The 24,796-nt window shown below is 45.2% G+C and overlaps 1 protein-coding gene across 1 annotated transcript; it reads right to left on the reverse strand.

Moving 5' to 3' along the window:
- Positions 1-451: 451 nt before the first annotated feature.
- LOC132712158 (BPI fold-containing family B member 6-like) lies at positions 452-23,982 on the reverse strand. The gene is made up of 16 exons (XM_060692711.2): positions 23,887-23,982; positions 22,783-22,966; positions 20,878-20,965; positions 18,119-18,223; positions 17,747-17,890; positions 15,312-15,375; positions 14,105-14,165; positions 12,249-12,340; positions 9,451-9,624; positions 9,121-9,165; positions 7,577-7,732; positions 5,682-5,755; positions 4,977-5,007; positions 3,690-3,750; positions 2,828-2,913; positions 452-955 (listed from the first exon to the last, which is right to left on the reverse strand). Exons 2-16 carry the CDS (start codon positions 22,907-22,909, stop codon positions 860-862), a joined length of 1,404 nt encoding a protein of 467 aa, XP_060548694.2. The 5' UTR covers positions 22,910-22,966; positions 23,887-23,982; the 3' UTR covers positions 452-859.
- Positions 23,983-24,796: the final 814 nt, after the last annotated feature.

Raw genomic sequence — 24,796 nt, forward strand, 5'->3', positions numbered from 1 at the left:
CACGCGTGCCATAGGTTTGCCATCACGGCACTAGAACTTTTGGTATCATCTCTCCCCTATCAGAAATGAGCACACATTGTCTCTTTATGGGTCATGGAGCATCCCCCTTCCCATGAAGAGGAGAAGAAACCAGGAGGACCATGCTCTCTCCAACATCACAGCTCCACCTCCTCTTCCTTAGCATCCCTGGCTCTCAAGATGCTAATTTTTGGCCTGACAGACCCATAACTTCATCCAGCAGGCCTCCATCTCTGGTTCTTCAGGGGCCACTTTCTGACATAAAGCGCTGAGATCTGATTCAGCAACCCTGCTTTGAAGATCGTCTGATCAAGTTGCAGCCCATCATCTATTCTCCATCCACATCCTGGCGCCCTGGACAGGAGTCCCTCCAGAACCCCCATAATGTCCTGATGAACCTCAAGAGATGCAAGTCCAAAGCAAACCCAAGAAATGCAGAAGAGGAAATTGGGATATTTTATTTGATAAACATAGACAGAGTCACCCTAATTCCCTAGTGAGCTGCTACTATTGAGAGTAGGACACAGCAGAGTAGAAGTTTCAGCAGGGCAGGGAAGGAAAGAGAGTCCCTCAACCATACAGGTTCCTGGAAGCACCAAATTGGGAAGGTTTTTTAAGGTATTCATTCATTGTATAAATCTGTGTTCTTCTTCCCAATTAACCACACCTCAAAATGGTTTACAAATAAATGTGAATTATTAAGAGACATTAACAAGGAGGCTGCCTTTATCTTCTCGGTTGGTGTGTGAATTCGGTCAGTTTCGTTCCAAGGCATCGATTCAACATCTGAATGAGCAAAGTGGGGAGGGGATGATCAGGGAGACCTCCACGCCTTCCCTTTTTACGTGGTCTTGGGCTTCTCTTGGTTAAGTCTTATTCGCTCCGCCAACTCATTTTCATCGTAAGCCTCTATCATCACGTGAAAGACCAGCACGTTCTGTGAAGATTGGAAAATTACAGCCATTATTTCTCATTTGCACACCCCACTTTCTCGCACTCCTCCTATCAGCGGGTTGTCCTCCTTGCACGTCCCAAACAGTGACTCTACTGGGACCACCAGAGGAGAAATGGACATAGCCCAAGGAGGAAGCCACACCTTAGCACTGACAGAAGAGAATTTTTGAAGCTCAGGGTTGAACTGGGTCCTTGGTGCTCTCTAACATTGGGTTTTTTTCTTGCAGACGTTTCATGACCCAACTAGGGAACATAATCAGTGATAGAAGAGAGTGGGCTTTGTGGAGAGGAAAGGAGAGGAGGAGGAGGAAGAGGAGAAGGAGGAGAAACAGAAACAGAAAAAGAAACAGAAGGAGAAGGAGAAGGAGAAGGAGAAGGAGAAGGAGAAGGAGAAGGAGAAGGAGGGGAAGGAGAAGAGAAGGAGAAGGAGAAACAGAAACAGAGAAGGAGGAGGAGGAGGAGGAGGAGGAGGAGGAGGAGATGGAGAAGAAGAAGGAGAAACAGAAACGGAAAGAGAAACAGAAGGAGAAGGAGAAGGAGAAGGAGGGGAAGGAGAAGAGAAGGAGAAGGAGAAACAGAAACAGAAAGAGGAGGAGAAGGAGAAGGAGATGGAGAAGAAGAAGGAGAAACAGAAACAGAAAGAGAAACAGAAGGAGAAGGAGATGGAGAAGAAGAAGGAGAAACAGAAAGAGAAACAGAAACAGAAGGAGAAAGAGAAGGAGTGGAAGGAGAAGAGAAGGAGAAGGAGAAAGAGAAAGAGAAAGAGAAAGAGAAACAGAAACAGAAGGAGAAGGAGAAGGAGGAAAAGGAGAAGAGAAGGAGAAACAGAAACAGAAGGAGAAGGAGGAGAAGGAGAAGGAGAAGGAGAGGGAGAAGGAGAAGGAGAAGGAGAAGGAGAAGGAGAAGGAGAAGGAGAAGGAGAAGGAGTGGAAGGAGAAGAGAAGGAGAAGGAGAAAGAGAAAGAGAAAGAGAAAGAGAAACAGAAGGAGAAGGAGAAGGAGAAGGAGAAGGAGGAAAAGGAGAAGAGAAGGAGAAACAGAAACAGAAGGAGAAGGAGGAGAAGGAGAAGGAGAAGGAGAAGGAGAGGGAGAAGGAGAAGGAGAAGGAGAAGGAGAAGGAGAAAGAGAAGGAGTGGAAGGAGAAGAGAAGGAGAAGGAGAAAGAGAAAGAGAAAGAGAAACAGAAGGAGAAGGAGAAGGAGGAAAAGGAGAAGAGAAGGAGAAACAGAAACAGAAGGAGAAGGAGGAGAAGGAGAAGGAGAAGGAGAGGGAGAAGGAGAAGGAGAAGGAGAAGGAGAAGGAGAAGGAGAAGGAGAAGGAGAAAGAGAAGGAGTGGAAGGAGAAGAGAAGGAGAAGGAGAAAGAGAAAGAGAAAGAGAAAGAGAAACAGAAGGAGAAGGAGAAGGAGAAGGAGGAAAAGGAGAAGAGAAGGAGAAACAGAAACAGAAGGAGAAGGAGGAGAAGGAGAAGGAGAAGGAGAGGGAGAAGGAGAAGGAGAAGGAGAAGGAGAAGGAGAAGGAGAAGGAGAAGGCGGGCTTTGGGGTCCTTGGTGCTCTCTGATCTGGGTTGTTTTCTTGCGGGTTTCATGACCCAGCTAGATAACATCATCAGTGCAGCCCCTTCTGCACCCCTGCTGGGGTCTCTGCAGGAATTGGAGGATTGTCAAAATGGCCCAAGTAAAAAAAGGGGCGGAGATACAATTGCACTCTATGACTGTCTTTTGAGACCCCTGCCACGGCTCCTGCATCATAGACCTGGTTTGAGGCCAGGAAGGCAATGGGGTTGGACCATCTGGACAGCAAATGTTCTTCAGCTCTAAGCAACCCAAAGGCCTCAAAATTGGGGTTCATCAACTGACCTCTCCAAAATGGAGCGTGGTTTGGCCTTCGCTGTACATCAGCCCCAACAGGCTTGGAAGAGGAACCTGATTCTTACTCAGGACATCTGCAAAAGAGGAAGCAACTGTTGGCCCCGTCTCTTCTTTCCCATCCAGGATGTCTGTGGAGATTCTCCATCATCCAGGACATCATTGTGCCAAAAGTGCTTTTCCAAAAGTCAAGTGGACTTTTTTTTGAGTTTTTCCCCTTGAAAACGTTTCACTTCTCACCCAAGAAGCTTCTCCAGTTCTAAGTTCAGTTCAGTTCTTCTAGAACTGAAGAAGCTTCTTGGGTGAGAAGCAAAATGTTTTCAAGGAAAAAAAAAACCAAGAAGTCTGATTTCTTTTGCAAAAGGACTTTTTGGGATTCCAATCCAGGAATTTCTGCCATTTCCTTCGAGCGAGTTATTGCTATCAACACTGTAGCAGAGTTGGAAGAGACCTTGGAGGCCTTCTAGTCCAGCCCCCTGCTTAAGAGGTGACCCTATGATATACCAGACAAGGGGCTATCCAGCATTTTCTTAAAAACCTCCACTTGGAGCACTGATTAATTCTCACAGTCTGGAAGTTTCTCCTTAATTCTAGACTGTATCTCTCCTTGATTAGTTTCCACCCATTGCTTCCTGTCCTGTCTTCAAGTGCTTTGGAAAATAAGTTGACCCCCTCTTCTTTGGGGCAGCCCCTCAAATATTGGAAGACTCCTCTCATGTCTCCCCTAGTCCTTCTCTTCATTAAACTAGACATACCCAGTTTCTGCAAACGTTCTTCATATGTTTTAGTCTCCAGTCCCCTAATCCTCTTCGTTGCTCTTCTCTGCACTCTTTCTAGGGCCTCAAACACTTACCATTGGCATGTGGGATCCAACTATCCATGATGCTTTTCATAAAATCTTTTGCTGGTTCTACCTATAACAGCGAGAAAGAACCAGTCAAAATTGGAGCAAAAGAACATCAGGAAATTCCATGGCTGGGGGGGCGCCAGAATGGAAGTAGCGACAATGTCCCCAAAGAAAAGAAACATCTTCTAACAGAGTGGGCAAAAATATCACCTTGAAACATATGACATTGAACCCAAAGTGGACCTTAACTCAAAAGAGACCTCTACTCTTATTTACAAAGACTATAAAAAGCTCTCTTATGCTAGACAGGCAATTAAAATGATAAAAGAGGAATCAGTTTGCTGATATAAATGGAACGAACTGGATATTATTTCACTCCAAGCTAGGACCTGCTCTCGTCCACAAAGCTCTTTGCAAATGTCTAATATTTCAAGGGGAAGCAAAATGACCTCTTCACGAATGAAGGTAAATACAGGGGTCTCAGAATAATATTGCAGGATCCAATCTGAGTCGGTTGCCAGGACCCAAAGGTTTATTCTTCCAAGATTTCATGTAATGGACAAAGACGTGGCATTCAATTTCATAGCTACTACGATTGTTGGCCGAGCAGGGACAAAAACAGCCAGGGAAATGATTGAAGCCTGGGGAGCAAGGCTCCTTGTCAGTCAAGCCAAGGAGCCTTGGTAGTACAGTGGTCTAAAGCACCCTGTTATTAAGACCAGCTGCCTGCAATTACTGCAGGTTCGAATCTTGCCAGGCTCAAGGTTGACTCAGCCTTCCATCCTTTCAAAGGTAGGTAAAATGAGGACCCGGATTGTGGGGGCAATAAGCTGACTTTGTATAAATATACAAAAGAATGAAGGCTATTGCTTAACGCATTGTAAACCGCCCTGAGTCTCCGGAGAAGGGCGGCATATAAATCAAATTAAAAAAAAAAAAACAGGAATGCTAATTTACCACCAGCCTATCAGGTACTTTGGATCTGAGCATGTGAGCGCCACAAGAAACAACACAATTAATAGCAGCCTAATTAATAACTAAAAGCTACACGCAACTAGAAACCATATGTGGAACAGCCCACTGGAGAGAGAGAAGTTCCATGATGATGGGTTCCAGCATGAGCTCAAAAGCTTGGAAGAATAAACTTTTGGTCCCGGTGACCGACAAGATCCATCATCTCTTCAGGTTATTAATTCGTTTCCCTGTCTTAGCCCAAAGCCCATCAACAGCCAGGTGGATAAGTCTACTCTTAAATGTGTGATGCCCACTACCCTCAAATAACTTCAGACTTACGTCTCCAGCAGGAGAAGAAATCTCCGTTGACCTGTAAGAAAAAAAAGGAGGAGGAAGGAGAGAACATAACTACTTTGCAATTTCATCATGTCCATTTTTGTCTCTTTATCTGCTCCATCTGCTGACACACCAGCTTCACATTTGCTCTCAGAGCGGTCTGCAACCGAGTCTCCATAGTCAAAAAAAACCCTTGACCTTGGCAACCACAAGGGTGTGCGTCAAGCTTGAAGCGCATTTATGCTGTTGCAACCATTGTCGCTTCTCAACTTACAAAAGGATAATGGGGGAGGGAAGGGTGAGAAGGAATGCAGGCTCCAGACTTCAAGGAGGAGAGCCGTGGGAACCAAGAACACCTCTGCAGGCGTCCGCCAAAGACCAGAGACTTTTTCTCATAATAATAGAATGGCACTCAATCGGACAATGTGGCCTGCATTAATAGTGGGGAGAGGGGAATTCTATATTGTAATTATGTGGGTTTGCACGGGAATTGGGTAGAGCTGGTTTTTGCCTTCAGTGGTGCCAAAAGGATGTACTCAATAAAGTTTTGCATTTAGACATTGACAGTCTTGAGTATGCTTGCTTTAGTTGGGTTCATCAGTTTGGACATTGACATCGTGACTGAAATTGGCCTTTAAGGAGACCTCAAGGCCACCTCCTTTGGCTGGGGTCTTTAGGGCAAGAGGACCCTCCTCCTCGGTTTAGTACCTGCATGATCCTGATTCCAGGGAGATGGCCAGCCGTTCCTCTTTTATGCCAAAACCGGCACTGCATTCCTGCACCTACAGTTCACAGAAAGAAGATGGAGATGGAGATGGCCCTCAGGACTATGGTGGAATCGCTGGCTCAAGGAGAAGAGTAATTTAAGGGACGTGCCAGCATGGAATCGCTCCATGGGAGAAAACATCCTAGGCTAGACTAGAATAGAACAGAAATAGAAGAATAGAAATAGAAATAATAGAAATAGAAATAGAAATAGAAATAGAAATAGAAATAGAAATAGAAATAGAAATAGAAATAGAAATAGAAATAGAAATAGAAATAGAAATAGAAATAGAGAAGAGAGCTGGAAGGGACTTCTGGTGCTTTGGAGAATCGGTTGACTCCTCTTCTTTGGGGCAGCCCCTCAAATACTGGAATCCTGCTATCATGTCTCCCCTAGTCCTTCTTTTCTTTAGACTGCAGCCATTCTTCATATGTTTACATCTCCAGTCTTTTGATCATCTTAGTTCCGTGATGGCGAACCCGTGTGCCCACTGATGTGACACGTGGAGCCATATTGGTGGGCACACGAGCTCAGCTCCGGCACCCATGCGTGCGCCGGCCAGCTGATTTTCGGGCCTTCTGGGCCCACCAGAAGTCAGGAAACACACTGTTTCCAGCCTCCGGAGGGCCTCTGGTGGGGGTGGGGAAGGCCGTTTTCGCCCTCCCCAGGCTCCTAGAAAGGCTCTGGAGCCTGGGTCGAGCGAAAAACGGGCCTACTGGGCCCACCGTGTCATTGTGTGCCAAAAGAGGGGGGAACATAGGGGGAGGGGAGGGGCACATAGAATTATGGATGTGGGCATGTGTATGTGTGACCCCACCGGGCTCCCCCCGCTTTTGGCAAAAAGGTTAGCCATCACTTTCTTAGTTGCTCTTCTCTGCACTTTTTCCAAAGTCTCAACATCCTTTTTGTAATATGGTGACCAAAATCGATTGCAGTATTCCAGATGTGGTCTTACTAGGGTTTTATAAAGCGGTTACTAGTGCTTCACATGATTCTATGCCTCTGTTTATACAACTCAGGATTTTGGCAGCGGCTGCACACAACTGGCTCATGATTTTAACAGTAACGGAGTTGGAAGGGACCTTGGAGGTCATCTAGTCCAACCCCCTGCTCATGCAGGAGGCCTGTACTAGGGATTCGAACCGCCAAACCATTGACCTTTCTGATCGACAAGCTCAGTGTCTTAGCCACTGAGATACCTAGTCAGGCTTTCCCCTCTCTCCCTCCTTCCTATCTCTTCCTTCCCATCCCTCCCTCCCTCCCTTCCTTCCTGTAGATCAGGGATCTGCAACCTTAAACACTCAAAAGAGCCCTTTGGACCCCTTTCCCACAGAAAAGAAAACACCGGGAGCCACAAAACCCTTCCCGTGCCTGACTATTTCTTGAGCGGCCACAAAACTAGCAGATGTAATTGAATTAAACCTTCTGTTTTCTTCTGAAACTTTTCTTTTCTTGGATTTATCCATGGTTGGCCTATCGGGGGGTTGAAAAGCTCAATAAATCACGTGCCGGCGGGTGTCACACATTAACGGTTGTGACGCATATTTTGAGTGACAGGGAGCCGCAGCAGAGGGATGAAAGAGCCACATGCGGCTCCAGAGCCGCAGGTTGCTGACCCCTGCTGTAGATGCTCCCTAATTATCTTTGTAGGTGTTTGAGAGCCTCAGTAATACAATGTTGACGGAATGACCTCTGAGAGGTATGGCTGAATTTATCTCGCCCCCCTCTACCTTAACAAGAGTGTCATCGTATAGGTTATTTTGGGAAGGCGAGGGAGCCAAAACAGGTTGAGACTATTGGCCTCTGGCAAAGGGATTCGTATGAAATGATGATCTACCGTGTCTACGGAGAGGAGCTCAGCGCCATCTTCAACAGACAAGAATGAGGCTTTGATTCTGGCTGTCATGTGGCTTCTGGTGGGCGACACGGTAAACGTGACATTCACTTTCTGAGATATTTCAATTTTCATTTCTTTTCCAGCAGGTAGATCAGCCTGGAGAAAATGAAACATCCTTAAAATCAGAGGGCTGTAAACTACAAACAAGTTTTCGAACAAACTACCTTTACCGAGTTCACTGTTTGGGTGCAGAGACCCCTCCCCACCTTGGTGTTTCACTTTCTCTAAGGGGCTGCTCATCGGAGGTGACCTCCATCCTTGGCAGCTGCAGGGGGCACATCTGTAGACTACCTCCAGTAGGATGTGGCTCATCCTATAGAGTCTGGGCTACACAGATCTCCTATCTATCTATCTATCTATCTATCTATCTATCTATCTATCTACCTACCTACCTACCTACCTACCTACCTACCTACCTACCTACCTACCTATCTTTCTCTATCTCTCTGCCTGCCTGTCTGTCTATCTATCTCTGTGTCTGTCTGTCTGTCTGTCTGTCTGTCTGTCTGTCTTTTTTATTTTTATTTTTTATTTTTCAGATTTCTATACCGCCCTTCTCCTTTCGGACTCAGGGCGGTGAACAGCCAAGATAAAAACATTTATACACAAAAGTTAAAAATAGATTTAAAATAATTAAATAAATTTGGCCCATAATTTAAAACTTTTCAGTTAAAATCCATATCAAATTTTAAAACCAACCATAAAATCAGGACAGCCCGGCTAACTGAAAAAAATAAGTTTTTAGGGCCCGACAAAAAGTCCGGAGGTCGGAGATCACTTGTATCTCTGGGGGTAGATTGTTCCATAGGGTAGGTGCCACCACAGAGAAGGCTCTCCCCCTGGGGGTCGCCAGCTGACATTGTCTGGCCGATGGCACCCTGAGGAGGCCCTCTCTGTGGGAGCGAACTGGCCGGTGGGAGGCAATTGGTGGCAGGAGGTGGTCCCGTAAGTACCCCGGCCCTAAGCCACGGAGCGCTTTAAAAGTGGTCACCAACACCTTGAAGCGCACCCGGAAGTCCACCGGAAGCCAATGCAGCTCGCGCAGGAAAGGAGTCACATGGGAGCGCCCCATCGCTCCCATAATCCCCCGCGTGGCCAGGGGATTATATCTATCTATCTATCTATCTATCCATCTATCTATCTATCTATCTATCTATCTATCTATCTATCTATCTATCTAATATCTACCATCTTCTGTACCCATCCATCCATCCATCCATCCATCACCTATCTATCTATGTGTCTGTCAATCTGTCTATCATCTATCTATCTATCTCTACCTACCTATCTATCTACCTATCATCTCTCTTTCTCTCTTATCTATCATCTATCTATTTATCTTTATGTCTCTATTTCCTATTTCTCTGTCTCATTTACCTATCCTCCATCGTCTTGCAGTGCCAAACAAATCTCTCATGCTGTTTTATCCTTCTGAAAACTTGTCAGTTCTTGCAAGGTAACCCCAAAACACACAAAAAACTTACATCTGGCAATATTTCTTTTAGCTGGTCAGTCGTAGGAGCAGAACCCTGACCAAAAAAAGAGGGGGGGAGAAATACTCAGGTTAGTAATGAAAATGAAAGAGCTGAGCCAAGAATTGCAAGCAATGACCTTTCACCCCAAGGTAGGCAAGGTTTATTTCCCATGGAAATCAGCTGGGTAGATCAATATCGCCAACGCATCGATTCCTTTGTTTAGAATCGGGATTTGTGAAGGAGATGCCCTTGTGAAGGAATTATAGAGATCTAGGGAGAATATCAAGGAATCAAAAGCAGCTTTTGCATCCAGAATCAAGGAATCGATTCTCTAGTCACCTCAATTTCGGCAATAACAGAGTTGAACGAGCCATCCATCAATGTCATTGCAACATTGATGACAGACACAGGTATGTAGACAGCATTTTTCCCTTCCTCTTTTGGTGGCAGGTCTTCAGGGACCGGATCAGGTGTGACTTCTATGACTTCACCGTTATTGGGTTGGAATTTAACCTAGAAAACGAAGCATAAATACCAGCGTTGTCATTTCAAAAGCGAGTGAAACTTGCTCCAAGATATACATTGGATTGGATGGGTGCAGAGGCCACTTCCAACTTAGGTCCTGTTCTTGGGCATCTGATCTCCATTTCTAACTTTATTCTGGGCTCCTGCTCCCTCCACCTCAGACCAAAGTCTGCAATGCAGTCCTACCTTGATGGCTGGAAAGAAGCCAGAATACCAATAAATAAATAAATAAACCAATAAATAAATAAACTATCACCCATCTCCTCCCACTGACGACTGTATGACTGTAACCTTGTTGCTGGTATCCTTAAGATTTATATTGACTGTTTCTTAATATGATTTGATTGCTTATTTGTTCCCTATGACTATCCTTAAGTGTTGTACCTTGTGATTCTTGACATTCTTTTATGTACACCGAGAGCGTATGCACTAAACACAAATTCCTTATGTGTCCAATCACACTTGGCCAATAAAGAATTCTGTCTGTCTGTCTGTCTGTCTGTCTGTCTGTCTGTCTGTCTGTCTGTCTGTCTGTCTGTCTGTCTATCTATCTATCTATCTATCTATGACTATCATTAAGTGTTGTACCTTATGATTCTTGACGAATGTATCTTTTCTTTTATGTACACTGAGAGCTTATGCACCAAGACAAATTCCTTGTGTGTCCAATCACCCTTGACCAATAAAGAATTCTTGTCTAGTCTAGTCTAGTCTAGTCTAGTCTAATTTCTATTCTATTCTATTCTATTCTATTCTATTCTATTCTATTCTATTCTATTCTATTCTATTCACTCTACTCTACCCTATTCTTATTCTACTCTATTCTTATTATATTCATATTCATATTCATATTCTATTCTATTCTATTCTATTCTATTCTATTCTATTCTATTCTATTCTATTCTATTCTATTCTATTCCATTCCATTCCATTCCATTCCATTCTATTCTATTCTATTCTATTCTGGAGAATATTTGTAGCTCAGGATTGAAATGAGGGGTCCCTGGTGTTCTCGGAGCTTGGTTCTTCTCTTGCAGATGTTTCATTACCCAACTAGGTTACATCATCAGTGTTAGAAGGGTTCACTCTCATTTTTATAAATGCAAGAGAAACACCAAGCTCAGATAGCACCAAGGGCCCCACAGTCCTCCTCCTCCTCCTCTTCCTCCTCCTCCCCCCTTCTCCTCCTGCTTCCCTTCACAAACCCCACTCCCTTCTAGCACTGACGATGTTATCTAGTTGGGTAATGAGACATCTGCAAGAGGACAATCAAGCTCAGAGAGCACCAAGGAACCGTCAGAAGCCAGAATCTCATCCCTGCATAATTCTATGTGTTGCTTCTCTACCTCTTGCTATGCAGGGTGAGGTTTCGGGTTTGGGGAGCAAGTCTTGGGACACCAGCTCCTGGTACTGGACATTTGACCAGGTGCCTTTGATCATCTGGCTCCCACGTTCCCAAAATCATCTAAGGCAGTGGTGAAATCTAAAATTGGTTACTACCGGTTCTGTGGGCGTGGCTTGGTGGGAGGCAGGGGTAATGTGACTGGGTGGGCGTGGCCAATTTTTTTTTTTTTTACTTTTAAAACCATTTTTTCTACAACCTCTTCGGCGAAGAGGTTGTAAAAAAATGCTTTCAATGATCCCAGCTGAGTTGCCTGATCGGCAGAGGCTTTTTTTTCTTTTCTTTTTTTTTTTTATTGAAAAGTTTTAAAAAGTTTTACAGACATTTCCCCTTTCCCCTCCCTCCTCCCCTTCCAGCCCTCCCCTTCCCCTCCCTCCCCCTCCCCACTTCCCAGAGCAAAATACAGGGTATAACATTTGACAATCATAAGCTAACATAAGCTAATTATCTATAGCCTCTTATCCCCCTCTTGAACTTTTAACTCCCCTTTTACTAAACTAAATTTAAGTACTTTACAAAATCTCTTTGATCATTCATAAGCTATTTGAAATTTTTTAGTCCGATATTTGCCTTGAATATAATCAATCTATCTTTTAAAAGCCTCTGCCGGTCAGACAACTCAGCTTGGATCATCAGAGGCATTTAAAAGAAAAAAAACCTTTTTTTTTTCTTTTAAAAGGCGTTGACGATCCCAGCTGAGCCGCACGATCATCAGAGGCTTTTTTTTTTTACTTTTAAAAGCATTTTTTCAGCCGAAGAGGTTGTAGAAAAAATGCTTTTAAAAGGAAAAAAAAAAAGCCTCTGATGATCGTGCGGCTCAGCTGGGCATGGGGGGTGGGGCAGGGATTTTTGCTACCGGTTCTCTGAACCACCTGTCCCCATCACTACCGGATTGGGCGATCCGGTCCGAACCGGGAGCATTTCACCCCTTATCTAAGGGAACCTTCCTTCCCATCCAGCCACGCTTCCATTGGAAGCTCAAGAGGCTCATGCAATAGGACTTTAGGAGGCCCAGCTGATTCCATACTACCTTGACCCTTTGAGAAGGACAGAAGCTTCTGAGTTTCATGTTCAAACTATGGAAAGGAAGAGCTGTCAAGAGTTACCAGCTGAGGTCACTCCCCATGCCAAGCTAACGAAGAACCAAATTAATGCTGGCTGGTGACAATGTGGGGTGAAAATGACGAACGATATAGCCGACCACTCTTACCTTGAGCTGAATTAAGTTGTAATCTGGGAAGATTCCTGGTTCTTCTACCACTTCGTACCACATTGTGCTGCTGTCCCCAAACGGTTTCTTTTCTATGAAAAGATACAGGAGTTGCGTCTGCATTCAGACAGCCTTTCTCAAACCAGGTACAATTGATGTGGCTCATTGGAGCCCCTCATGGATCTCGGGGAGCCACGAAATGGGACCTGCAAGAGCTCATAAGTGGTCCACACCAGGCACAAATCATGGCTTGCAAACCACAACAAACCCAGATCATCCCCAAATGACCAGGAGAAATGTTCCAGTGGAGAAAGGTTCTTTGTGGACTCTCCGTTACTGATGCTGTGATTCTGATTCTTTTCGTTCGAGAAAAACATTTCAACCATGTGAGCTTTTCTGGAACACAAGCTGAATTCTGTGTGATAAGATCTCTGGCAACCAAGTCAATAAGCCAACATTGCCTGGCCTGAATAGGTTTTATGGGTTAGTTTTTTAATTGTATAGCTTGGGGTTTTAAATTGGGAGGCCGATTAATTTAATTTATTTTTAGTTACCTTAACTTTTATATTGTATGTTATTTTAATTTTCGACTGTTCACCGCCCTGAGTCCCTTCGGGGAGAAGGGCGGTATATAAATTCAATAAATAATAATGGAGTTTTTCTTCTTGGTTGCTTTTCCAAAGTTTCTTCACAGAAACACAGTAAAGCAAAGCCTTTGTCTAAAGTTGACCAGATCCATATCCGATCTGGTAGCGATGGCGGCGTGTGGTTCAGAGAACTGGTAGCAAAAATCCCTGCCCCCCACCCCGCCGCCCCCATGCCCAGCTGAGCCACGCAATCATTAGAGGCTTTTTTTGTTTACTTTTAAAAGCATTTTTTCTACAACCTCTTCATCCGAAAGAAATATTTTTAAAAAGCCCCCTGATGATCGTGCGGCTCAGCTGGGATCAACAGAGGCTTCTAAAAGCATTTTTTAAACGACCTCTTTGGCCGAAGAGGTTGTAGAAAAAATGGTTTTAAAAGTTAAAAAAAAAAAAGTTGGCCATGCCCACTCAGTCACATTACCCACCACCACCACCACCAAGCCACGCCCACAGAACCAGTAGTAACAAATTTTACATTTCACCAATGGCCCCACCAATTGCAAAGAGCAAAGGTCAACTGAACAGTTGACTGGAGGAGTGGGGTCTTCTGATTGTCTCCTCCCAAAAGTGGTAGGAAAAACTCAAAGGTCGGTCTCTGGGGTGCACTATCGTATCCTCAAAGTGTCTCCTGCAGCCCTCCAGGTAGTCAAGGAACCAAGCTGTAGCCCCCAGCTTTGGACACCTGTCCCTATTCTCTTGGCAACGTTGGTTCCTTTCTCGCCTTCCTCATCACAGGGCTCTGGTTGCCCTTGAGATCAGAGGCAATGGGGCCCACTGTGCTGGCATGATGGGAGAGAACAGCTCAATCAGATTAACAGATGAACAGAGTTGAAAGGGACCTTGTAGGTCATCTAGTCCAACCCACTGCCCAAGAGGGAGACCCTACGCCATTTCTGATAGTTGGCAGTCCAGTCTCTTCTTGGAAGCCTCCAGTGATGAAGCTCCCACAACTTCTGAAGGCAACTTCTGTTCCATTTGGCTGATTGTTCTCACTGTCAGGAAATTCCTCCTTATTTCCAGGTTGAATCTCTCCTTGGTCAGTTTCCATTCGTTGCACCTTCTCCTGCCTACAGGTGCTTTGGAAAATAGCTTGACCCCCTTCCTCCCCTCTCTGTGGTAGCCCCTCAGATATTGGAAGATGCTATCCTGTCTCCCCTGGTCCTTCTCTTCATGAGACTAGCCAGGCCCAGTTCCTGCAACAAAGTCACTCACCAAACATGGCTTCTATTTTTGTTTCCATAAATGCAATCACATTGTCTGAGGCTGGGCATATCTGGAAGGCAAGGGAAAGAGAGAAAGGAGAGATGGTTGGACAAGAACAGCAGATGTGGTTGCAGCTGGACCCCCCAAGAGGTGGGGCCTGGATGCAACCTTCGATGCAGATTGATTTATTTTATTAATACCAGAATGCAGAATAACAGAGTTGGAAGGGAATTTGGAGATCTTCTAGTTGAAGCAGGAGAACCTAGACCATTTCAGACAAATGGCTGTCCAATCTCTTCTTGAAGACCTCCAGTGATGGAGCACCCACAATGTCTGGAGGCAAGTCCTTCCACTATTTAATTGTCCACCCTGTTGGGAAATTTTCTTCATGGTTCTAGGTTGCTTCTCTTCTTGATTAGTTTCCATCTATTGTTTCTTGTTCTGCCCTCAGGTTTTTTGGAGAATAGGTTGGTCCCCTCTTCTTTGTAGCAGCCCCTCAAACATTGGAGGGCTGCTATTATATCACCCCTAGTCCTCCTTTTCATTAAACAAAGCATACCCAATTCCTGCAAACGATCCTTGTGGCAAGATCCTTGGTAGTACAGTGGTTTAAGGCACCCTGTTATTAAGCTGGTTATTAAGACCAGCTGCCTGCAATTACTGCAGGGTTCGAATCTCGCCAAGGCTCAAGGTTGACTCAGCCTTCCATCCTTTCTAAGGTAGGTAAATTGAGGACCCAGTTTGTGGGGGCAATAAGCTGACTTTGTATAAATATACAAAAGTATGAAGGCTATTGCTGAGCACATTGTAAGCCGCCCTGAGTCTTTGGAGAAGGGCGGCATATAAATCAAATTAAAAAAAAAAAGATGAACGGCAAACAATTTTAATGAATAAAATAAGAAATTGAAAACGTATCAATTGATATGGCCATCCAGCTCACCAACGAGGCTCATTGACTCTGCTGGTCACCTAACTTCTGAAAGGTGAGCAGAGATGGGGCCAGCTGAATCTCAGGCAGGAGGGTCTTCCATGGGGCAAGCCCAACTCCAGAGTCCCATGCGTAGGTTAACAATCCCAGCTAGATGGGATCGGGAGTGTGCCCCTCCTGCCCAAACCTAATGGGGCAGGCAGAATCTAGGTAAGCAAGGAGACCTTCCCTCAAACGGCCCCAGCCGCATCCTTCATGACTCTATAAACTCAATGTCCCAAAACTTACCATGCCAGGCAAGAGTTTCCCAAGTGTAGAATTCAAAAATCTAATCGCTACCTTTGGAAGCATCCTGAAAGAGAAGAGAAGCAAACCCAAGAAATTAGTAAAGTTATTCATTTGAGGGCAACGCAATGCAATTTGTTTTTCAAGGCCCCAAATCTCTGTTTTAGTTTTGTCTCAAAGACTGTTGAGGCATTAATGATGGATGGATGGGCGGGTGGGTGGAGGGATGGATGGATAAAGGGATGGAGGGATGGAGAGAATAATTTACAATAACTTTATTCTCATTTTAAATGTACACTAATTGGCATACGTTAAAATGAAATTTCATTGCATGGAGGGATGAGGGGGGATGGAGGGATTGAGAGATGGAGGGATGGAAGAATAAAAGGATGGAGGAATGGAGGGATGGGGGACAGAGGATGGAGAGATAACAGAATGGAAGGATGGAGTAATGAGAGATGAGGAATGGAGGGATTAATTAAATATCTGGTTTAATTTGCGTCTGACTGAGATGAAGCAATATTAAACCACTCTGGTAATTTTACCAAGGAAACTACATAAATAGAAAATATAAAATGATTGATGATACAGTGCTGAATGATGGGCCTCTCAAGATATTATGAAGAAGAAGGTTTATGACGCTGGTAGATCAAACCCACATAGGAAAAGAAAACATTATCTGCAAGGATAAAATTACAGGAGGAACATGGACTGTGAGAAGCATGAAGATATGCTTCTCCTTCCTTCCTTCCTTCCTTCCTTCCTTCCTTCCTTCCTTCCTTCCTTCCTTCCTTCCTTCCTTCCTTCCCTTCCTCCCTCTCTCCCTTCTCTCCCCTCCTCCTTCCTTCCTTCTTTCTTCCTTCTCTCCCTCCACTCCTTCCTTTCTTCCTCTGTTTATCCACCCTCCGTTCTCCTTCCTTCCTGCCTCCTCCTTCCATCCCTCCATCTCCTTTCTTCCTCCCTCCCTCCTTCTTTACTCTCCCTGAGCCATGGTGCCGCAGTGGTTAGAGTGTAGTACTGCAGCCTACTTCTGCTGACTGCTGGCTGCCTGCAATTTGGCACTTCAAATCCCACCAGGCTCAAGATCGACTCAGCCTTCCGTCCTTCTGAGGTGGGAAAATGAGGACCCCAGATTGTTGGGGGGCAAGAGGCTGACTCTGTAAACCGTTTAGAGAGGGCTGTAAAACACTGGGAAGCAGCATATAAGTCTAAGGGCTATGGCTATTATTTACTGTCAAACCTGCCTGCATGTTAGCTGTTACGTTGTCAAGTCTTTTCTTTCTTATCAGGACTGAGCATCAAAGACTTATTTACGTAGCTACATCAACTTGCAAACCCTGGGAGGATGGCGTGAACCAGGGCAACAGCCTATTGTTAGGAAAAGTGTGTGCTACAATTAAGCCTTTGGTGCAGCTCTGCTCTACGCTATGTTATGTCCAGGCCTTGGAAAACAAAGAATCTTCATACATTGTACTTGTGAGAGTGACTCCTTCTCATCCCCAGATGTCAATATGGATTTGCAACAACATGCACATTTTTAAATATTTGTACTGAGGTGTCTATGCTGTTCAAAACTGTGTTACAACCTTTCTAAAGTCCAGGTCTGTTTGTAAGAAAGGAGGAGGAGGAGGAGGAGGAGGAGGAGGAGGAGGAGGAGGAGGAGGAGGAGGAGGAGGAGGAGGAGGAGGAGGAGGAGGAGGAGGAGGAGGAGGACTGTGGATTCCTTGGTGCTCTCTGAGCTTGGCTGTTTTCTTGCAGACGTTTCATTACTCATCTAGGGAACGTCATCAATGTTAGAAGGGAGTGTGGTTTGCAGAATGATGGAGGAGGAGAGGGGAGGATGACAACGACTGTGGGGCTGTTGTTGATCCCTAAGCTTGGTAGTTTTCTTGCAGATGTTTCATTTCCCAAGTCATCATTAATGCTAGAAGGGTGTGGATTTGCAGTGGGGAAGAGGAGGAGGAGGAGGAAGTAGAAGATGAAGAGGAGGACAAGGACGAGGAGGAAGAACAAGAAAGAAGAGAGGAGGAGGAGGACCAGGAGGAAGAGACAAGAGAGGAGGAAGAGGATCCCACTTCCTTCCTTAAGGCTATTCTGCCTATTATGAAATTCCTGCTTTTGGATCTTCTTGGACATTGGATAATAGTGGAACAGTCTGATTTCCAAGAACTGGGGATCAAGATGAGGAGAAACAGGCCACCACACAACCAAAGAGTGGAGACTCTTGTCCCTCAGACTTCCTGGAGGTCACCTGCATTGTAATTCTCCACTTCTGTGATGGCTCCTCAGCGACACCTTCCTCCTCCTTCATATATCATTCGAACCCCTTTGTTTCTAAGTAGATGCAGATTCCTAAATCCTTGGCTGAATCCCACAAACCAACTTCCCCCAAACCAATTTGGTTGCCTCCCTTGTTGGCGCGTCTTGTTTCTTCTCACTTGCTGGGAATGCTGGTTTTGTAGGACAACAGATGCACTTCACATCCAGTTTTCTCTATCCCGATGTACTTCGTGGGGTGCTTTGTCATCTTAATCATGATGTTCATTTTGGAATGCAGGGTGATATCCAAATTGCCAACCATACTGCACAAAAGACAAGAGAGTCAGTCTAACAGAGGTCCAATGTCCAATCTACAAGTGGTCTAATGTCCAGGTTTTTATATTTACCCTTAGAACAGCATATTTCCTTATGTTCTAGGCAGGATTCTCCATTCAGTTGGGTGAATAAGTCCCCCAAACATCTCAAAGCCATCGTGGACCACCTCTATCTTCCAGGTCCTTGACCAAGAACAAAACAAGCTTCCCACTCACCTTTTCCCACCAACTGTGAGGGTAGTAATCACGGATGCCTCAATATTCTGGGGTGGAATTAACTTTGTGCAAATTTCTGGGGGTTTCAGATCTTTAAGTTTCATCCTATGAATTAAAGAATGATAGCATGAAAAATAGAAAAGGAAGGCATCTATAGAGATTCTCAGTCAACCAGGTCATGGTTGTCCCAAAGGTGCTTTTTCAAGAGGCAACTGGACTTTCTGGTTTTTCTTTGAAGACAGATTTGTACATTGGGGAAACAAAACAGTCACTTCACAAATCCATGGCACAACATAGGAGAACAAAGGAGAACAAATCCATCAGGACGAGATTCAGCAGTCCATCTGCATTTAAAAGACAAATGCCACTCTTTTGAAGACAGCAAAGTCCATATTTTGGACAGAGAGGACTGCTGGATTGAAAGAGGGGTCAAAGAAGCCATCTGTGTCAAAATTGAACAGCCCTCTCTGAACAGAGGGGGAGGAATACAACATCATCTATCTCCAGTCTCCAACACTGATCTTTCAGCAGTTCCAATGAGGCACCACACCCACTACTCAGGTGACCCTGAGGACACAGACAAACCTCCAGGTGGCCTCAAAGACCCTCTAAATGAGTGCAAATGACCAACTGTCTGCAAGGAGTATAAATCCTTCCATTCCCCACCATCCGGTCAGAGCTGAAGAAGCTTCTTGGATGGGAAGCGAAACCTCTTCTAAGAAAATCCAGAAAGTCCAGTTCTTCTTGAAAAAGCACTTTTGGGACAAAGGAAGGCATGTTTGATGATGGGGTGAACTGGGTGAGGACCTGGTTAGATGCTTAGAAGTTGCCTACAAATACTAAGTAGTAATTTTATTTATTTTATTTTATTTTATTATTTTATCCAATAAAATTATTTTATTTTATCTGATTTATATACCTCCCTTCTCCCTGAGGACTCAGGGCGGTGTACAGCCAAATGAAAACATAAACTACAAACATTAAAATACTATTAAAAAGATATATATAAATTTGGCCCTATAATTAAAAACAATAACAAACCAATTAAAAACATTTAAAAGTGTTAGGCCAGCACGGCTTGCTGGAAAAAGTGGGTTTTAAGGGCACGGAGGAAGGCACCGAGGTCTTGGATTCTCCTTATCTCTGGGGGCAGCTGATTCCAGAGGGTGGGAGCCCCCACAGAGAAGGCCCTCCCCCTGGGGGTCACCAGCCTGCATTGTTTGGCTGATGGCACCCCGAGGAGGCCCTCTCTGTGGGAGCGCACAGGTCAATGGGAGGCAGTCGGTAGCAGCAGGCGGTCTCGAAGATAGCTAGGCCCTATGCCATGGAGCGCTTTAAAGGTGATAACCAACACCTTGAAGCACACCCGGAAGACCACCGGGAGCTAGTGCAGCTCACGCAGGAGAGATGTTGTATGGGAGCGCCATGCAGCTCCCGTAACTACCCGTGCGGCCGCATTCTGGACCAGTTGGAGCCTCCAGGTGCCCCTCAAGGGGAGCCCCATGTAGAGAGCATTGCAGTAGTCCAGGCGAGAGGTGACAAGGGCATGAGTGACTATGCGCAGGGCATCCCGATCAAGAAAGGGCCGCAACTGGCGTATCAGGCGAACCTGACAAAAAGGTCCCCCTGGCTACAGCCATCAGATGTTCTTCCAAGGACAGCTGCGTATCCAGAAGGACACCCAGATTGCGAGCCCCTTCCGTGGGGGCCAATGCTTCGCCCCCAATAGTCAGCGATGGCACCAGCTGACTATATCGGGATGCCGGGAACCACAGCCACTCAGTCTTGGAAGGGTTGAGTCTGAGCCGGTTTCTCCCCATCCAGATCCGCACAGCCTCCAGGCACCGGGACATTACTTCAAGGGCATCGTTGGGGTAAGAGTTTTGTACATGTTCTTAGGAAGATCACGAACTCAACAAAATATATTTTTGGCTTCTCTGAGCTGTGTTTCAATCATGCTCTCATCACTAACTTTCTAATCAGGGGAATGATAAGATGATGAGTACCATCTCGAGTGACTCCTGATTCTCAATGTCCTTTCAGATGGTCACTAATCTTATGCCTTTGTGGATGGACTGTCATCTATGGTTTGCAGAATACAGACAGTCAGAGATGGAAAGGACCTTGGAGTTCTTCTAGTCCAACCTCTTCTCCAAGGCAGGAGACCTCATACCATCCCAACAAATGGCTGTACAGACAAGTTTAAATACAAGATTAAACCTTCCCGTTCTTCATTGATTCTGCTGTTGCATGTCAGCGCTTCAACGCTGGCATAGAGAGCAGAGGAGAGCGAGATAAGCTCTGAACTTTTGCCTGCTAAATCTCTTTGAAGTCGGGTTGTCGTGGAAATGAGGAGGGGGGACATTCCTGGGAAATGACGAGACAAGAAGTCTGAAGAATGACTTGGAAGATAGCCAATGAGAAGCAGAGATTTGGGGATCGGAAAGGGAGGGATTGGGGGGCAAAAGGTCAGTCTTGTCCGCATCGAGTCATGATCCGGTGGCTGTGCTCAATTAAAGAAAAGATTTCCTTAAAGATTGGCAGTTTGGAAATTCATTTATTTTGAGATAGCATCGAAGTCTGACATTGCAGACAGGCATTCTGACTAGGAACCGAGGTCTTGCCCTCCATCCAGATCTGTTGGGTCTTCAACCATTGGCTGGAAAATTGGGGATCTCCACCCCAAGATCTCTAGAAGCCTGCTGGGGTCAAAAGCCAGACTCCTCCTTTACTACCACAGAGGAAATGAATCAACTCACCCTTTGACGCCTTTTATGGCCTTATTCTTGCTTGCCATTTTTGCCATTCCATCCAAGTTCTGTTTGTCTGTCATGGCCATCTGGAGGACTAAAACACAGACACAAAGCACCGATGCTCAACCAAAGCCAAGAGACTTTGTAACATGAGGAGGCCCACCCCAGGACTAGAGGGAGGGCACCCCATCTCCCATCACAGCTCCTGGATCCCTTTTCCATCACCACTAACACTGGAAGCGAAGACTCTACTACTTAGAGCCCTGGTGGCGCAGTGGTTGGAATGCAGCATTGTGGGCTAATTCTGCCGACTGCCAGCAGTTCGATCCTGCCCGGCTCAAGGTTGACTCAGCCTTTGGTCCTTCTGAGGTCAGTAAAATGAGGACCCAGATTGTTGGGGGCAAATAGGCTGACTCTGTAAACTGCTTAGAGAGGGCAGGAAAGCACGGTGAAGTGGTATATAAGTGCTATTGCTATATTTTCCTTCCTTCCTTCCTTCCTTCCTTCCTTCCTTCCTTCCTTCCTTCCTTCCTTCCTTCTTCCTAAAGGTTGACTCAGCCTTCCTTCCTTCCGAGGTGGGTAAAATGAGGACCCAGATTGTTGGGGGCAAATAGGCTGACTCTGTAAACTGCTTAGAGAGGGCTGGAAAGCACGGTGAAGTGGTATATAACTGCTATTGTTATATTTTCCTTCCTTCCTTCCTTCCTTCCTTCCTTCCTTCCTTCCTTCCTTCCTTCCTTCCTTCCTTCTTCCTAAAGGTTGACTCAGCCTTCCTTCCTTCCGAGGTGGGTAAAATGAGGACCCGGATTGTTGGGGGGCCAGAGGCTGACTCTGTAAACCGTTTAGAGAGGGCTGGAAAGCACTGTGAAGCAGTATACAAGTCTAAGTGCTATTGCTATTGCTATCTTCCACTTGGGGGAAGAGAAGAAAAAAACAGAGGTGTAAATAAATTTATTATATAATAAAACTGTTAAATGAACAAGATTGTATGTTCAAGAAACCAGATGGATGGATGGATAGATGATGGATGGATGGATGGATGGATGGATGGATGGAAAAGAAGGAAGGAAGGAAGGAAGGAAGGAAGGAAGGAAGGAAGGAAGGAAGGAAGGAAGGAAGGAAGGAAGGAAGGAGGAGCCTTGGTGGTGCAGAGGACTAAAGTGCTATTAAAGTAGCACTTAGCTGCCAGCTGCCTGCAATTACTGTGAGTTCAAATCTCACCAGGCTGAAGGTTGACTCAGCCTTCCATCCTTCCGAGGTAGGTAAAATGAGGGGGCAATAAGCTGACTTTGTATAAAAAAAGAACACCGCTTAGAGGATGCCAAAAGCCCTATTAAGCAGGTATATACAAAAGTATGAAGGCTATTGCTTAACGCATTGTAAGCCGCCCTGAGTCTCCGGAGAAGGGCGGCATATAAATCGAACCAATAAATAAACAATAAATAAAGAAGAAAGGAAGGAAGGAAGGAAGGAAGGAAGGAAGGAAGGAAGGAAGGAAGGAAGGAAGGAAGGAAGGAAGGAAGGAAGGAAGACTTTTCTATCTGCACCTATATACTACTAAACTGCCTCTGTTTGTCTATGAGTAACCTAATTGACCGAAGGGCATTTTTTTAAATTAAGGTGCCCCAAATGAGCTAACTTAGAAAATGTATCCAAAGTCTGGGACCTACAACTTTTGTGGGATTAAAATTTGGCAAGTTGCATCCAACATTTAATGACAAATATTATAATAAAGCCATTGATGACATCAAACAAAATATCATAAATCATTTCCTGTGGTCCCTCCTGGATGTCTCTATGGTTCCACGCAGGCTACTCTCAAGTTAGATCCATCCCTGAATAAACTAGTCAACCCAACATTACGCCAACCTATGCAAGCTTTGTTCTGAAAAAGTTTGCTCTTTTACTTACTGTGTGTGATTGCTTTGGGGTCAATTTTTAGCTGAGGCCCGTATGTCTCTCCGGTTTCCGACTGGATCATCCCAACACAGAAGAAGACCAGCAACCCAACCCAGAGTCTCTTGAGGGCTTCATCCATGGTGGCTGAGCTCCTTCTAAGCAACAGGCTGAGAGAGAGTCAGAAACGAATCCTTGGCTGTGAAAAAGTGGAATAAGAACAGCAATATTTACATTCAGGGTTTCAGAGCTGAGGGGAAGAGGGGAAGGGGAGCCATTTAGCCTCAAATTAAAGCCATCCTCAAATAAATAATCACATTATTCAGTTTCCATCCATTGTTCCTTGTCTGGCCTTCAGGTGCTTTGGAGAATAGCTTGACCCCCCTTCCTCCTCTCTCTGGCAGCCCCTCAGATATTGGAAGGCTGCTCTCCTGTCTCCCCTGGTCCTTCTCTTCACTAGACTAGCCATGCCTAGTACTTGCAACTACTAGTACTTGCAACCATTCATCTTCTAGAAGGACAGAGCCAAATACTTGATAGGTACCCCAACTCAAGGGACAGAGCCCAGAAGTATTGAATGACTGTCCATAGAAAAGGCAACTGGAGGAAACTGACTGAACAATTTTTAAAAGAGCCTTGATAGCACAGTGGTCTAAGCACCCTGTTATTAACACAGCTGCCTGCAATTACTGCTGGTTCGAATCTCTCCAAGGCTCAAGATCGACTCAGCCTTCCATCCTTTCTAAGGTAGGTGAAATGAGGACCCGGTTTGTGGGGGCAATAAGCTGACTTTGTATAAATATATACAAAAGTATGAAGGCTATTGCTTAACGCACTGTAAGCCGCCCTGAGTCTCCGGAGAAGGGCGGCATATAAATCAAATTTTAAAAAAAGAGTGAGAACCTCAGTTTACAACTCTGCAGGAGAAGACATGGGTGGCCCCTTCTAAACCTGCTGGAACACGTCATAGTTGCACCCCAAACTCTGGAGCTACAGATGCGGGAATGGCTGGAGAGGGTCATAACAATGCAACCCAAATCTTACATATCCATCAACTTTCCCAGGAGGGGCCTCTTCCACCATCTGGGTTATCTTTGGGCCATCACACAGTTGACTTACATGTCTGGCTGGATGGAACTTCCTCGGTGTGCTCAGATCTTCCCTCACTAATCTTCTCTTGGGCTGCCAGTTATATAGTTGCCCGTGAATGAAAGAACCAATTCAGAGCTTTGATAACCACGGAGATGTGATACAAACTCACAAGGAGATCTTCCAAGATAAATATTTTTCACGAACATCTTGAAGCTTAGAGGCATTCTTCAGTGCCAGGTTATGTGACTCTTCCAAAGATCTACTCAATCAACACCTTGGCTTCGAGAATGTTGGTTGTCCACCCAGAATGAGAGAGAAAAGGAAAAAAGAGGAAAAAATTCAACAATGTTGGCAACCCTGGCACCTTGAAGAGACGTGGACTTCAAATCCCATAATTCTGGGAATTGAAGTTTACATATCTTCAAGGTGCTGTAGGAAGAAATATCCTTCTGGGTTCAGCTCCAAGTGGGGAAAAAGACACTGGAAACATGGAGATTGCTTGGAAAGATGGTTTAATGGTGGACAGGATCACATGGCTTGAGTTCCTGAACAGAAAAGGGGCAAGATACAGCGAGTCCCCGGGTTTTATGCTCTCTCTGGCTTTGAACTTCCTGGGGGCCTGAAAGAGTATCCTGATTGGTTGTCAGACTCCCAGGGGGTGGGGGGTCTTAGCTAGCCTTGCTGGCTGATGTAATCTTCCCAGGTGCCATGTGGTGAGTTTCTGTTGCTAGATGGGTCCTATTGTGTTGCAGATGATGGTCCATTGACAAAGATTGAGTTTCTGCCTCTGGCCCATTGACAAAGAGTGGGGGGCAGGAAGGTGGGAGATGCTTTGTCTTTAAAACATGCTTCTCCATTTCTCATCCAGGGAAACATAATATTCTGCCTTTTTAATATTTCCCAAAATATTTCATTCTTCTAGGAAAGGGGTGGGTAC

Source organism: Pantherophis guttatus, chromosome 3, assembly GCF_059756535.1.
Source record: "Pantherophis guttatus breed Tessera chromosome 3, ASM5975653v1, whole genome shotgun sequence".
Taxonomy (NCBI): domain Eukaryota; kingdom Metazoa; phylum Chordata; class Lepidosauria; order Squamata; family Colubridae; genus Pantherophis; species Pantherophis guttatus.

What these genes read in the sequence shown, in the direction of transcription:
- LOC132712158 (XM_060692711.2), bottom strand. Translation starts at nt 22,909, where the DNA reads ATGGATGAAGCCCTCAAGAGACTCTGGGTTGGGTTGCTGGTCTTCTTC. An exon ending in CTCACAGTTGGTGGGAAAAG is followed by an intron (nt 17,891 to 18,118) that starts GTGAGTGGGAAG and finishes TCTTTTGTGCAG; the next exon opens with TATGGTTGGCAATTTGGATA. An exon ending in AAAACCAGCATTCCCAGCAA is followed by an intron (nt 15,376 to 17,746) that starts GTGAGAAGAAAC and finishes CTTCTCTTTCAG; the next exon opens with GATGCTTCCAAAGGTAGCGA.